Source organism: Schistocerca nitens, chromosome 4 (genome assembly GCF_023898315.1).
Source record: "Schistocerca nitens isolate TAMUIC-IGC-003100 chromosome 4, iqSchNite1.1, whole genome shotgun sequence".
Classification (NCBI taxonomy): Eukaryota; Metazoa; Arthropoda; class Insecta; order Orthoptera; family Acrididae; genus Schistocerca; species Schistocerca nitens.
The window spans coordinates 947,287,593-947,304,622 of record NC_064617.1 but is presented as its reverse complement, the minus strand read 5'-3'; the positions used below and the strand labels follow the sequence as shown (position 1 = coordinate 947,304,622).

General features: G+C 40.6%; 1 protein-coding gene across 1 annotated transcript in view; it reads left to right on the top strand.

The window, feature by feature from the left end:
• LOC126253626 (RRP12-like protein) overlaps positions 1–17,030 on the top strand; it is a 161,412-nt gene that overhangs the window by 130,817 nt on the left and 13,565 nt on the right. Inside the window, exons 19-20 of the mRNA XM_049955103.1 lie at positions 8,054–8,217; positions 8,386–8,547. Coding sequence (XP_049811060.1) covers positions 8,054–8,217; positions 8,386–8,547 — 326 coding nt within the window. The remainder of the gene's footprint in view (positions 1–8,053; positions 8,218–8,385; positions 8,548–17,030) is intronic.

Below are 17,030 nucleotides of genomic sequence, written 5' to 3'. Positions count from 1 at the left end.
GAATATGGGCTACAACTTAACACAGGGATTTTACAAAATTTTAGTTCAGTTATTAAAGATGATATTTTTTCAATTGTAATGAAAATTCACAACATTTTGTTGCAATTTTTTATTTATATATTCAAAAATATACAGTTTTTTGGAAAAAGGCTGTGTTAAATTATGCAGAAGGTACTGTGTAACATTTACTGAAAGTTTGAAACAAATATGTTTGGAAGATCCTTAGAAAACATGTAATTAGTATGAGAAAATAAAAGTTTTGGGAATCGAGCGACAAAGATTGGATTAACTTTTTAGTGCATTCGAGGTCCATAGGATGGATTATCTTCATCCTCTGCAAACTCCTCCTCCAGCTTCCTCTTGTTCCTCCTCCTGTTTACTCTTGCTTGTATTTCTAGACTCTTTACAGCCCTGTCTGCAGCCCGAAGGCGTTCCTTGTCTAAATCAAGCATCGCTCGTACCATGTTAGAACCTATATTCATTCCCATATTTCTAAATACCTTGCACCTTACAATGTTGCCATCATTGAAAGTCGCAACAGCATCATACACACCAAAGTGAAGTGTTTCTATTCCAACAAATACAGTCTTGGGGATTCTCAACCATATAACACTATTTACACTTTCATTGGGGTTTTGAGTTTTTCCGTGAATACACTTTTTCAACAGTTCAGGTGCTGCTAAGTCTCTGAAAATAGGTTTTATTCTTTATCTCACATCACTAAAATGTACCTGATGAACACGGATGTTAATAATAACACCATTTGACAGCAGTTTAACAGCGCCACAGTGGGTCACGCCCATGTAGAACACATTTCAAAAAAAATTTAAAAATAGTTGTAGTCTTCGGAATTGAATAAATTATATATCTATTAAAAGGTAACAGTCTGCAGAATCAGAAAACGCAAAAAAGTAAAAATTGAACTTTTCATGATTTTGAGCCTTTCCGGAGCCCCTTAAGGAGCAAAAACTGTTACTACTATTCCATGTGTAATTATGTTACATTGAAATGCCACTGTTGTGATAGCATTCACAGCGGCCCTGAGTTTTAGAGGTTTTTTTTCCACAGCTTTAATAAATTGTAAAAATGACATAATGTATAAAACCATAAGCTGTTTAATTTATTCTTTATTCTGCAAACATTTTTGGTTAAAGACTGTTATCCAGGACAGATTTTTGTTAATGTTGAGAGTTAAATACATACATTAAAATACCACATTGCCAGAAATATAATATTTATAGATAGTGTCAGTGCATTTACCTTTGAATGATTAAACAATATTTATAAATACTATATTTTTTGCATTATGTAACTTTTGCTGTTAACAAAAATCTGGACTGGATAATAGTCTTTGACCAAGAACAGTCGCACAATAAAGTATAAATTGTACAACAGCTTAAAGTGTTACATGATGCCATTTGTGCAGGATTTTAGAGTATTGTTAGTGTTAATCTTTTTATTACTAGTAGCTTCATCCCAGTTGTTAGACTTAATATAGCCTTGTTGCAGGATGCATGATTGGTCATAGAATTGCTTCTAAGTGGTATAACAAAATGAATTATAACCATATTTGATCCCATTTGGAACCATTGTGTGCAATGATTGTAGAATATGTTTATAAAAAGGAAAAGGGATTCAGCAGTCAGTCACAAATCCAATCAGTAGTTTTTGACTGTGTATCTTAATTTCAGCTGTTGAATAGCTATCTTCAGTACTAAAGAAATAACAGGCAATCATCCAAAAATCAGTACTTAAAAGATATAGATTAAAACCACACTGTGAAAATAGTATTGACAAAATTTGGTAGCATACCATCTAAGTTGAGTCATGTAGACTTTTAAAGCTTTTGACATAGACTTTTACAGCTTTTGACAATATGTTGTTATACAACTTTTAGGGCATACATGGCCTGATTCTAACTGTGGCTGTTGTTTGCAGAGTACAAGTAGTCTTGGCTTACATCATATGGGTAGAGCAATGCCTTCTATACCAGTAACATTGACTTAAAATTGTGTGTTCAGTTTTTTATAAAAATGATATTAATTTTTTAAAGAAACTAAAATGAAGTATCCTTTATTAGAATTAAAAATTTACATGTTAAGAGATTGCAAATTATTGAGTTTGAGGATAAATAGCCACAAAATAACTGTGGAAGAAGCTTTGGAAAAATATAAAACATTTGTGTGAAGCAGCATGTTTACATTGTTTTTAAAATAAAGTGTTGTGAACTTTCCATAAAACTAAAGATGTTGATTTTGTTGTGAACAAGAAGGGGTTTTCAGGAAATGGCCATACTGTGCCACAAAGGAAATGGATCTGAAAAAAGTTACTGAAAAGAGATAGTACTTTCATATAAGAGCTGTTAATATATTAAAATCTTCACCGTATGTGTTACTGTGCATATTTGCTGCCAAGTTCTTCAAGTGGCTAGTGACACCATCTCTCACTTGCTCTTCACTTCCTATTCACATGTAGGCTACAAAATAGTTATTCTTGGTGAACAGATAATTAATATTTGTATATTAATTGTATCTAGTTGCTGTATCAAAATGGAATTGAAACTCTATCACAAGTGTTGGAGGTGCTGAGTTGCAGACAGGCACAACAAAAAGACTGTCAGACAAAGCTTTCAGCTTCATCAGAATAGACAACATTCACGCAAACGCCTTGGCGCCAGAGGCTGTGTTTATGTGTATGAACTGCATCTGTGTGTGTGTGTGTGTGTGTGTGTGTGTGTGTGTGTTTTATCTATTCTGACGAATGTTGTGTCTATCTGTGGCTCAGCATCTCTGTTATATGGTGAGTAACAACTATCCTTTTCATAATATTGTCACTATTACATCCTGGATTTTGCATTGTTTGATATCGCCTGCACTAAATACTTCAAGTATTTTGCATGTGCTATATGCACATTCCAAAGACATTCAACACGAATGAAGATAAATCTGATCTCGGTCAATGTTTAACACTATTCAGTGACTGCCAACTTTAGCTAGCAGAAGCACTATGTTTAGTTCATCTGTTAGTCAATAAATAATAAGGTTTCTGCAGTACCCAGAAATACTGCTCCTGTAGGCTGCAGTACACAGGCTTGATTAGAACTACACAGGACTATCTCAGAACAAATAATGTTGATGAAACCCTACTAAAGACAGCTTCTCTTGAGCAAAAAGGTGACCACCAGTCTGTTAGCAGGAAATCAATGAATTGTGAATGTGCCCATTTAATCAGAGTGACAGTCAATCCAATTATCTTCAGACACCAGTGTAGCAGCATCATCCGTGTAGCATATGATGAGTTGTTGTATTGTAATTTAATTCTGGCATGACAAACTTGCTCTGCATCTTAAATTGTGCCTATTTGTAGTTAGCTAATTTTACAATGTTGAACATGACACCCAGCTGTCACTATGGTTCAACTCAAGGGCTTTTATCACACACTGTTGATACATGGCAAAGCAAATTTTTTCCTCCTGTCAGGATGCAGAAGCTTCAGACTCAATTAAGTAGAACTTTCAAGCAGTTTGTACCTCATGTGTCATTCCTACTTTCATAGGCATAGATGCACTAAGCACATTGTTGTCTGCTATCTTAACTTGTCAGTAACTGATAAACAACTTTTTGTAATGTGAAATATTGAACTGATCCAATTAAGAAGCATACAACACATGATGACTTTGTTTTCATCAGTGTTTATTTCTACATCTACATCTACATCTATACTCCGCGAGCCACCTTACGGTGTGTGGCGGAGGGTACTTATTGTACCACTATCTGATCCCCCCTTCCCTGTTCCATTCACGAATTGTGCGTGGGAAGAACGACTGCTTGTAAGTCTCCGTATTTGCTCTAATTTCTCGGATCTTTTCGTTGTGATCATTACGCGAGATATATGTGGGCGGTAGTAATATGTTGCCCATCTCTTCCCGGAATGTGCTCTCTCGTAATTTCGATAATAAACCTCTCCGTATTGCGTAACGCCTTTCTTGAAGTGTCCGCCATTGGAGCTTGTTCAGCATCTCCGTAACGCTCTCGCGCTGACTAAATGTCCCCATGACGAATCGCGCTGCTTTTCGCTGGATCATGTCTATCTCTTCTATTAATCCAACCTGGTAAGGGTCCCATACTGATGAGCAATACTCAAGAATCGGACGAACAAGCGTTTTGTAAGCTACTTCTTTCGTCGATGAGTCACATTTTCTTAGAATTCTTCCTATGAATCTCAACCTGGCGCCTGCTTTTCCCACTATTTGTTTTATGTGATCATTCCACTTCAGATCGCTCCGGATAGTAACTCCTAAGTATTTTACGGTCGTTACCGCTTCCAATGATTTACCACCTATGGCATAATCGTACTGGAATGGATTTCTGCCCCTATGTATGCGCATTATATTACATTTATCTACGTTTAGGGAAAGCTGCCAGCTGTCGCACCATTCATTAATCCTCTGCAGGTCTTCCTGGAGTACGTACGAGTCTTCTGATGTTGCTACTTTCTTGTAGACAACCGTGTCATCTGCAAATAGCCTCACGGAGCTACCGATGTTGTCAACTAAGTCATTTATGTATATTGTAAACAATAAAGGTCCTATCACGCTTCCTTGCGGTACTCCCGAAATTACCTCTACATCTGCAGATTTTGAACCGTTAAGAATGACATGTTGTGTTCTTTCTTCTAGGAAATCCTGAATCCAATCACAAACCTGGTCCGATATTCCGTAAGCTCGTATTTTTTTTCACTAAACGTAAGTGCGGAACCGTATCAAATGCCTTCCTGAAGTCCAGGAATACGGCATCAATCTGCTCGCCAGTGTCTACGGCACTGTGAATTTCTTGGACAAATAGGGCGAGCTGAGTTTCACATGATCTCTGTTTGCGGAATCCATGTTGGTTATGATGAAGGAGATTTGTATCATCTAAGAACGTCATAATACGAGAACATAAAACATGTTCCATTATTCTACAACAGATTGACGTAAGCGAAATAGGCCTATAATTATTCGCATCTGATTTATGACCCTTCTTGAAAATGGGAACGACCTGCGCTTTCTTCCAGTCGCTAGGTACTTTACGTTCTTCCAGAGATCTACGATAAATTGCTGATAGAAAGGGGGCAAGTTCTTTAGCATAATCACTGTAGAATCTTACGGGTATCTCGTCTGGTCCGGATGCTTTTCCGCTACTAAGTGATAGCAGTTGTTTTTCAATTCCGATATCGTTTATTTCAATATTTTCCATTTTGGCGTCCGTGCGACGGCTGAAGTCAGGGACCGTGTTACGATTTTCCGCAGTGAAACAGTTTCGGAACACTGAATTCAGTATTTCTGCCTTTCTTCGGTCGTCCTCTGTTTCGGTGCCATCGTGGTCAACGAGTGACTGAATAGGGGATTTAGATCCGCTTACCGATTTTACATATGACCAAAACTTTTTAGGGTTCTTGTTTAGATTGTTTGCCAATGTTTTATGTTCGAATTCGTTGAATGCTTCTCTCATTGCTCTCTTTACGCTCTTTTTCGCTTCGTTCAGCTTTTCCTTATCAGCTATGATTCGACTACTCTTAAACCTATGATGAAGCTTTCTTTGTTTCCGTAGTACCTTTCGTACATGATTGTTATACCACGGTGGATCTTTCCCCTCGCTTTGGACCTTAGTCGGTACGAACTTATCTAAGGCGTACTGGACGATGTTTCTGAATTTTTTCCATTTTTGTTCCACATCCTCTTCCTCAGAAATGAACGTTTTATGGTGGTCACTCAGATATTCTGCGATTTGTGCCCTATCACTCTTGTTAAGCAAATATATTTTCCTTCCTTTCTTGGCATTTCTTATTACACTTGTAGTCATTGATGCAACCACTGACTTATGATCACTGATACCCTCTTCTACATTCACGGAGTCGAAAAGTTCCGGTCTATTTGTTGCTATGAGGTCTAAAACGTTAGCTTCACAAGTTGGTTCTCTAACTATCTGCTCGAAGTAATTCTCGGACAAGGCAGTCAGGATAATGTCACAAGAGTCTCTGTCCCTGGCTCCAGTTCTGATTGTGTGACTATCCCATTCTATACCTGGTAGATTGAAGTCTCCCCCTATTACAATAGTATGATCACGAAACTTCTTCACGACGTTCTGCAGGTTCTCTCTGAGGCGCTCAACTACTACGGTTGCTGATGCAGGTGGTCTATAGAAGCATCCGACTATCATATCTGACCCACCTTTGATACTTAACTTAACCCAGATTATTTCACATTCGCATTCGCTAATAACTTCACTGGATATTATTGAATTCTTTACTGCTATAAATACTCCTCCACCATTGGCGTTTATCCTATCCTTGCGGTATATATTCCATTCTGTGTCTAGGATTTCGTTACTGTTCACTTCCGGTTTTAACCAACTTTCCGTTCCTAATACTATATGCGCACTATTTCCTTCAATAAGAGATACTAATTCAGGAACCTTGCCCTGGATACTCCTGCAGTTTACCAATATTACGTTGACTTTTCCTGTTTTTGGTCTCTGAGGACGGACGTTCTTTATCAACGATGATGATGTCCTCTCTGGTAAGCCGTCAGGTATTTTATCGTTTCGCCCAAGGGGGGGTCCCTCTAACCTAAAAAACCCCCGTGTGCACGCCACACGTACTCTGCTACCCTAGTAGCTGCTTCCGGTGTGTAGTGCACGCCTGACCTGTCTAGGGGGGCCCTACAGTTCTCCACCCAATAACGGAGGTCGATGAATTTGCAACCATTATAGTCGCAGAGTCGTCTGAGCCTCTGGTTTAGACCCTCCACACGGCTCCAAACCAGAGGACCGCGATCGACTCTGGGCACTATGCTGCAGATATTAAGCTCAGCTTGCACTCCGCGTGCGATGCTGGTTGTCTTCACCAAATCAGCCAGTCGCCGAAAGGAACCAAGGATGGCCTCAGAACCCAAGCGGCAGGCGTCATTCGTTCCGACATGTGCTACTATCTGCAGCCGGTCACACCCAGTGCGTTCAATAGCTGCCGGAAGGGCCTCCTCCACATTACGGACGAGACCCCCCGGCAAGCACACCGAGTGCACACTGGCATTCTTCCCCGACCTACCCGCTATTTTCCTAAGGGGCTCCATAACCCGCCTAACGTTGGAGCTCCCTATAACTAATAGGCCCGCCCTCTGTGACTGTCGGGACCTTGCCGGAGAATCGGCCACTGGCCCAACAGGCGAGGCATCCTGTGGTGGCTCGGAAACGATGTCATCACCACTAGGAAGTACCCCGTACCTGTTGGAAAGGGGTAAGGCAGCTGCCACGCGGCCAGATCCCACCTTCGCCTTTCGGCCAGGCACGCGCGAGCCCACCACTGTCCGCCATTCACCCTGGAGTGATGGCTGACCGGTAAGATGCTCACTGCCGGAAGACGCAGCGACATCAGGGGTTCCATGCGATTCCAAGGCCACCGAAGTAGGCATAGGTCTCACCACAGTTGCCCCAACGCCACTACGAGCCGACGCCTGCGCCTCGAGCTCGATGAGCCTAACAGACAAAGCCTCCACCTGCCCCCGAAGAGTGGCCAATTCTCCTTGCGTCCGCTCACAACAACCGCAGTCCCTACACATGACTATGTTTACCCTACAAGCGAACGGTGTACTCGCCTTATTAGCAGCAGGAAATCGAAGTGCTCTCTCACTGACGGTCTAACCGACACTGGGCTGTTGAGATAATATACAGAATATACAATTAAATTAAGGGTATTGCTCATTTGTTATAGAAATAACTTTTCAACAACTGTATAATGTCCATCATATGTAGCCATTAAGGGCTGCAGCTGCTCTTGTTTTTTCATATTGCAGTAAAATGGAAGAAAACATGTCTACGTTGATCAGTTCTACATTTCATTTAAATCTTTTCAAAGTGCAACTAAAGTCCATTGTCTTCTTGGAAATTAAAAAATAACTATTTCTGAATTTTATCATAAAATGGTTTCATTTTCTAAGATGACTTTAAGCAAATTCGCACTTCATTGACTACTAAGGCACTTTTATAACTTTGTTCAATTTATTCATATTTTACAGTATTGAAGAAATTCTTGCAGAGTCAGATGACTCTGACTTTGAAGAGCATTCTGAAAAAAGCAAAGTTGTTTCTAAAAGGAAGAAACAGCCAGGCACATGGATCAAAGAGGATGAGGAGTCATTCATTGATTTTACTGATACATCAGCTGCAAAGAGAATTACAGGTACTCTAGTGGAAAAAAGTTCAAAATTTTGATACACATAAGCAGCATTTTGCAACAATGCCTATTTAGTTCCTAATCATTGCAGATTTATTCAGTTGAGTTAATATATTTGTTTATATTGTCTTAGCTAATGAAAAAGGATAAATCATTATTTTCCTACAATTTCAGCAACAAATCCACGTTCTGTAGTCTCAAAAGAAATCAAGAGGAAGAAGGCATCAGATTTCAAGGTTGCTTCTGATGGGAGGCTAATAATTACAGAGGACAGTGATGATGAAAATGAGTCTTCAAATAAATTTAAGAAGCTTCACTTGAGTGACTCAGAGAGTGGTGAGTTACAGTTTTATTAATTTTAATAATTTTCTTGTAAGTGATGCTTATTACTCTTTATGCCATATGGCAGACTATCGCAGTGTTGTTTCAAGAAAAACTGATGGTGCTCATCACAGCTAACATCATACAGACTTGAAGTTAATTGCACACATGCCCACACACATGTGAGCGCACATGCACACTCCCCACTTCGTGTGCACACCTACAGGCAGTGTTTTGTTTTGACATATTCATGCCTGTTGAAAATTGGTTTATAATGAATTTGCTGCCATTAAACTATGAACAAATTGCTATATGCATTTCAGCACCTGAGAGAGATTTCTGCAAAATATTACATTAAATATTGTACAAGTTTATTTGCCAGCTAGCCCAACAGATAGAGATTGAAGAAATGTGTGATGAGATAGAAGGAATTGTTCAGATAGTTAAGGGAGAAAAAAATTTAATAGTCATGGGGGACTGGAATTTGATACTAGGAAAAGGAAGGGAAGTAAAAATAGTAGGTGAATATGTACTGGGGGAAAGGAATGAAAGAGGAAGCTGCCTGGTAGAATTTTGCACAGGGCATAATTTAATCATAGCTAACTCTTGTTTTAAGAATTGTGACAGGAGGTTGTATATGTTGAAGAGACCTGAAGACACCGAAAGGTTTCATTCAAATTGACTATATAATGGCAGGACAGAGACTTAGAAACCAGATTTCAACTTCTAAGACATTTCCAGGGGCAGATGTGGACTCTGACCACAATTTATTGGGTATGAACTGTAGATTAAAACTGAAGATGTTGATTTTGTTGTGAACAAGAAGGGTTTTTCAGGAAATGGCCATACTATGCCACAAAGGAAATGGATCTGATTACCTGTAGTAATTTAAGGAGATGGGACCTGGATAAACTTAAATAACCAGAGGTTGTAGAGAGTTTCAGAGGAAGCATTACGGAATGACTGACAAGAACAGGGGAAACGAATACGGTAGAAGAAGAATGTATAGCTTTGAGAAACGAAATGGGGAAGGCAGCAGAGGATCAAATATGTAAAAAGAAGAGAGCTTGCAGAAATCCGTGGGCAACAGAAGAGGTATTGAATTTCATTGAAGAAAAGAGAAAATATATAAAAAATTAAATGATGAAGGCAAAAGGTAATACAAATGGCTAAAAAATGACATCAACAGAAAATGCAAAATGGCTAAGCAGGAATGGTTAGAGGACAAATGTAAGGATTTAGAAGCACATATCATAAGGGGAAAGATAGATGCCATCTACAGGAAAATTAGGGAGACCTTTGCGGAAAAGAGAACAACCTGTATCAATATCAAGAACTCAGACTGAAAATCAGTCCTAAGCAAAGAAGGGAAATCAGAAAGGTGGAGGGAGTATATAGAGGGTCTATGCAAGGGAGATGTACTTGAGGGCAGTGTTATGGAAAAGGAAGATGAGATGGGAGATACGATGCCGCATGAAGAATTTGACAGAGCATTGAAAGATCTAAGTCGAGACAAGGCACCAGGAGTACCGTATTTACTTGAATCTAAGCCGCACTTTTTTTCCGGTTTTCGTAATCCAAAAAACCGCCTGCAGCTTAGAATCAAGTGCAAAGCAAGCGGAAGTTCTGAGAAATGTTGGTAGGTGCCGCCACAACTAACTTCTGCCGTCGAATATATGTAGCGCTACACAGGCATGCTTTGTAGGCACAAAGATAAATACTGGTGCCAAAACCTCTGCGTCAGTAAATAAATTAAAAAAAAAAAAGTGGAAGATGAGCTTTTTTTTCTCTGCCCCGAGTTTCGACCACTGCATTTTCATACATTATCCAACGAAGTAAATACAAATTCCGTATTGTTCATCTTCGAATGTAGCAATAATGGCCAAAACTACTTTCTGAATTTTTTCCTACCTGTGGGAAGATATGGTTGCTAATAGGAACCTGATGAAATGTGAATCACATGCAGTATTCTCTTCACCATAAGAATAATACTAATATAAACATTTTGCCATGCATTCTTTCGTGTTTGCTGCTATCTCATTTAAATCCTGTCTGCCTAATAAACTACGAAACTAGAGCGAGACAACAGCAAACGCGGAAGAATATACGTAATGTGTCATGTTTATATTGGTATTATTCTTATGCCTAATAGTGATACAGTCAGAAATGAAGCAAGGCAACTGACTAGATTTTTAAATCTAAGATGACTCTAATTTCTGTGCAGAATTTGATGTACTAAAGAAGCGGACGCAAAGATTTTCAAATGAAGAAAAATTTTCGCCTAACTCTCGTTCAGAACATGTTCTATCATAGGCAGTCTATTATTTGGTTCTTGTTGATCATTATCAAAGAAAGCAGTAGTGTAAGTAACAACAAATAGCAGTCTCTTGCCATTGTTTCGCTGATGAGACGATTCCTCTCTTTTTTTTTATTTTTATTGTAAGTGGCGGTAGCGTGCGCAAAAGCAAGCCATGCCGCGAGCGGCGACAGGCCGTAAACACGCACTGTCAGAATGCGACAAACAATGCATGACACAGTACAGTAATGCATTTTTAGCTTATAGTGACGTAAACAACTATAACAAAAAAAAACAGCACTTATCAGATCAAAGCAGAATAAGCAATCAATTCAAACCAGACGAAGCACGTGAAAAAGGAAGGGTACCTGTATAAATACGGACGGAGCGCCTGACGCATAGCAATGGCTACCTGGTAAAGCTTAACTGCTAAGCTTACGACTCGAACCAAACTACTGTAGCTGTATCGTCATTCATTCGACCTAAATTGTGTCTTATATTACAATGGACGAACTTTGTTTCGATTTGAAGGTGCTGCCTAAAACTTTTCTCTCCCCTTGAATTTCGAGTCTCAAATTTCAGGTGCAGCTTAGATTCGGGAATTTTTTTTTCCTTTATTTCGAGCCTCATTTTTCAGGTGCGGCTTAGATTCGAGTGCGGTTTAGATTCGAGTAAATACGGTAGACAACATTCCTTTAGAACTACTGATAGCCTTGGAAGTGCCACCCATCACAAAACTCTATCATCTTGCATGGAGTGTGTGAATAAAACCAGGTTATGTAATCACCCATGGGCCTAGGTGGAATCACATTTGTCATCCTATCATGTCATCGTAGTTTAGCCTCTTTTCCTAGTGTCTGGCATGGTGCTGATTGGTGTTTGCTTGTGCAGTGGCTGAACTGTTGGGGATGGGTCAGTGAAGTAGTGGCTGGCAATGTGTCTGTTATGAATCCATGAGTTCTGCAACCAGGTTTGATTCCCGGCGGGGTCAGGGATTTTCTCTGCCTCGTGATGGCTGGGTGTTGTGTGATGTCCTTAGGTTAGTTAGGTTTAAGTAGTTCTAAGTTCTAGGGGACTGATGACCATAGATGTTAAGTCCCATAGTGCTCAGAGCCATTTTCTGCAACCAGGTGTGGTGTGTAAGACAGTACACATATTCTGCAGGTTTATTAATGAAGTGCTAAAGGCTCTAGACTTCTGTTTTGTTACTTATACAATGTTCTGGTAGCGTAATCTCCACCAGAAGAACATGAATGTCATCTTTTAAACTTTTTCCACTGCTCCACCAAGTATGGAATATTACTGAACCTGCCAAATGCCTCATCAAAACTAGTAAAGTGAGCTTTATTAGTTTCAAGATATCTGTGCTGGTTCCACATGTCTACCTCTGGGATTGGTTGCCATCCTGAGAGAGTAACTTGTCCCTATGTTAGGGCGAAACCCGCAACCATACCTCGTCATGATAAAAGTATATCACTCCCTGCAGTCCTATGTGTCCCATAGTGCATGTTGTGCCCCATAGTGCATGTTGCCACACTTCTGACATCAAATAAGTATCTATAGGTTTGAAGCATACCAAGTGAGACTGACATGGCACGCATTGCTCACACACCCTATTGCTAAAGTCCCCTTACTGATCTTTTCAGATCTGGCAGCCCATTCTGTGGGTGCAGTTCTGTGGCAGCATGTCAATGGAGTCTTGGGAGCCCTTATCTTTTTCACCAAAAGATCAGCAGAAAAAGTGTTCTTGGCCATCATTCTATACAGAGCTCCTGGCTACCTATGAAGTCATAAATTATTTCAGGGTTTTGGTCAAAGACTTTGTCTTCACCATATTTATGACTGTTGCCTTCTGAAATTCACATTTTCACAACCCCAGAACAACTATCCACCAGTCCAAATGAACCATCTAAATTTCATTGCCCAGTTCATGACCGAAATTCGGTACATCAGTGGTGCCAAAAATGTGGTTGGTGGTGTTCTGTCCAGAATTTGTGCCATATCTTAAGACCATAAATTTCAATTGATGACAGTGGCACAGAAGAATGGTGTAAAACTCGAGGACCTGCTGCAAGAAGTGTCAAGAGTACTGTGACAAAGCCACATTCTGGCCATGGCTGTACCTATCCACATTACTCATCACCACATATTCCGCATCACTATGCCATTGCAGCATGTTCGAGTTCTTGCATGGACTTTGCCACACGTTCCATAGTTGGTGAAGTGGTGGAAAAAGTCTTCAAGATGACAGTTGTGTTCTTCTGGTGAAAATAATGCCGCCATAATGTTTTAGATGTGGGCAAAACAGAAGTCTAGGCCCTTTGGCACTTCATCAAGAAACCTGTGGAATGACTGCAGTGTTACGCAGCCCATATGACATGTAGGGCAATTCCAACAGTCCAATAGTGTTGCGTTAACGGTTTTGTGTATATCCTCTGGCACCACTAGCATCTGATTGTAGACCTTGACAAGATCCAGTGTGAAAAGAAATGTACGACTGGAAAGACGTTATAACAGGCAGTGGTCGGGAATCTTCAGAGCATTTAGTGCTGGGCTGTGCTTGCTTGAACCATAACATGGAATTCTCCCTTTGCAATCCTAAGTTTGTCCAGACTAAGGCTCTGTGGTAGAAAGAATGTGGGAGGACCAGCTTTGGTGGGGGTCCATCACACCCACCGGTCGCATAACCAATGGAAGTTCTGCTCAGAGGAGCAAGAGGGGAGGCAGTCCTGTAACAAATTTCACAATCAGACCACTGCACTAAATTAGTGGGCTGGTTCTTAATGAAGTTAATTGAACCCAGTCACAACTATGCTGCATATCAGGTATGAGTTCATAGGAGGACAGAAAACCTAGGAATATAATTGAGTGGATGATGTCAGCGACAACGAACTGCCTCTCGAAAGCTCATCGCAAGCCTAGTAGGTTCAAGTTTAATATCACTTAGCCTTGAGCTGCTAAGGAGTAACGTGTTTGCTGCAACCAGACTGAAGTTTTTGCAGGGTCCCCACTGCCTCAAGAGTGCCACAGAGAATACACATACAGCTGAGCCAATGCTGGGAAAAAAAAGAAAAAAAAAACTGCAGCTTGGTGACTTTATCATGTGTTTCTGTTCAATTGATGGCCAATTTTCTGTTGCTGGCTTACTCACCCTTTGGACAAGGAACACCTTATTGCTTTCCTCAAACAGAAGCATGGTTATTTGCATTGCTGTGCCCTTTCTTGAAATCTCAATGATAGAAAATGTTCCCCCAGTGTAGTAGGTGAGGACTGTGTTGGGCAAATCCACGAGAAGCAGTGGCTGCTGTTGCACAACATGGCCCCTATGGTGATGGGGATACTGATTCCTCACTTTAAAAGGAACCAGCAGTGGTTAAGCCATCATGAACCATACAAATACATTTATATAATTTTTCATGTGTATACTAATGTTCCACATAAACCACAAAGTACACCATATTTTAAATCAGAATTATACTAGCACGCAGTAGCATTACACAGTAAAATACATACTAAAAATTCTCTATAACATAAATCCATTCTAAAAAATTTCGGGAAACTGCTGTGTACTTCACCAAAGTTCACCTGATGTGACAGTGGTGTAAAACCTGCCGGCTGTTTATATACAATGTGTGCTGCAGCTTTTATGCAGCAATTTTATTTCTGTTACCTCAACTACCTTTGTAAATCACAGTTAAATTGTGAAGTTTGATGCTGTAGTTATAGGAGAAAAACTGACTGAATTATGTCACTATGAGTCGTGACAAAAGACACCCATTTTATGAAATTTTTCGAATTATTTGGACGTTCTCTCACTCCCTACTCATCAAGACTTTTGGTATTGCCTTCTCCAAAGTGTATTAAACAATTTTAGAACATAATAAAAAATGTCAGATTTAATTTGAATACCAGCAGAATATGGACTCATCTTCAATGCACCTCCGCCTTGTCATTATCTTTGTAGTGCTTATATGCTCGCATTGCAAATCAAAATATAATTTTTAAGATGTTTAGACAGGGTCTCTAATGAAAATTGTGGAAGAGAGTTGGCAGAAGACATTTTTTGTAAAAGTGGACAAAAATAGTGATTTTTGGCATTTTTAGAATAATCATCAACTTTGCTCTGAACTTGTAACTATTGGAAAGCAATAGGGATATTAAATTTTCTACTCTAAAATTTTGTATTGCTGAGTTATTACGTACAAGGATTCGGATGTATACTGCAATTACTTCCGGAGTTATAAATAGCTAAACTCCTACATTCTTCTGGGGTTTTGTTTTTTCTGGCAACTTCAAATTATCCATATGCAAATAGCTCACAATTTTTTATTATTATTTCACTTAGGAGAGCTCAAAACATTGTACAAGATGACCTAGTTCTGTTTCTTTCAAGAAAATATTACTGGAGATGATATGTCTTGATGTGAGACTTTACAAATGTTCACTGGAGGGAACACGCGTGATGTTCATGGAAAAATTTCAACAAAATGTATGATGGTCATTTGGGAACCTGTAGACCACCTGACATGGGGTGATCCAATTGCATAGTAATCATGTGGATATAGATATGTAGACATGGCAAGAGGTTGCTCATTAACAAACTAGATAGCAGTTCAAAATTGTTTAGGCTTTCGTGGCCACTTGTTGACAAACTGCCTATTGGCTTCTGTCTCGGGTTCTTCAGCCGACGTTCATCTAATGATTTTTCTGACGTTTCGCCAGCACGAGTGGCTGGCATTGTCAAAGCTTCACCCTCCATTGCCGGTGGTGAACTGGAGGCGAGCTCGCGGCCGCAGACTATATGTACCTGGCGCGCCAACGTCCGAGGGCTTCTCCGCGGTCATTTCCGGTGCGGTTCTCCTCTTGCTACCTGCGACGGTCGTTCGCTGCAGTACGGGAAGCCAGGATCCGTTTACCTTAAGGCTTTCCTCTTTCTTGTTGAAACTGTTCGCGTGTTTTTGTATTTCTACAGCTTCTCTGAACAAGCGCATGTGATAGTGCTTCTCTACAGCCAGAACTTCCGTGTCGGCGAATTTTATTACGTGGTCGGTCTCATTCAGTGCATGCTCTGCCACGGCCGATTTCTCCACCTGCCCCAACCTGCAATGTCGCTTATGCTCTTTGATCCTGGTGTTAATGGATCGTCCAGTCATTCCGACATAAACTTTTCCGCATGTGCAAGGTATACGGTATATTCCCGACATTGCAAGTGGGTCTCTTTTCTCCTTTGCCGATCTAAGACACTCTTTGATCTTCCTTGTCGGTTTGAAAATCGTCTTTACGCCGTGTTTGTGCAATATACGGCCGATTCTGTCCGTCACTCTGGGAATGTATGGCAGAAAGGCCGTACCCGACATTTCTTTTTCTGGTTCCTTACTTCGCCGAGTGTTTAGCTCTGTTACACTTCTAATGTAATTTGTGGAGTACCCATTGCTCCTCAGAACAGTTTCCAGGTGTTGCATTTCTCGTTTGAGGTGTTGAGGCTCACATATTCGTCCTGCTCTCGTTACGAGCGTACTAATCATGCCTCTTTTCTGGCTCGGGTGGTGGTTTGACAGTTTGTGCAGGTATCGGTCCCTGTGTGTCGGTTTTTGATACACGCTGTGTCCCAGGTTTTCGCCGTCCCTTGTGACCAGCACATCTAGAAATGGCAGTTTCCTGTCCTTTTCTACCTCCATGGTAAATGTTATGTTGGCATGGAGGCTGTTCAAGTGTCTCAGGAATTCACCGAGCTGTTCTTCACCATGGCTCCACACCACGAAAGTATCATCGACGTACCTGTACCACACCTTAGGTTTGCAAGTCGCCGAGTCCAGTGCCTGTGCTTCAAATTGTTCCATGAAGAAGTTGGCCACCACTGGACTGAGAGGACTACCCATGGCGACGCCTTCCAGCTGTTCGTAGAAATCGCCATTCCACGTGAAATAGCTCGTGGTGAGACATGCATGGAAGAGCTTTTTGATGTCTTGCAGGAACATGGAACCGATGTGCTCCAGAGCGTCGCTGAGTGGCACTTTCGTAAATAACGAAACAACATCAAAACTGACCAGGATGTCGTTTGGCGCAAGTTTCAGTTTCTTCAGCTTCTCAATGAAATGTCCTGAGTCCTTAATGTATGTGTCGGTCTTTCCCACGTGTGGCTGGAGCAGAGAGGCCAAGTGTTTCGCCAGTTTATACGTTGGTGAGCCATGAGCGCTAACGA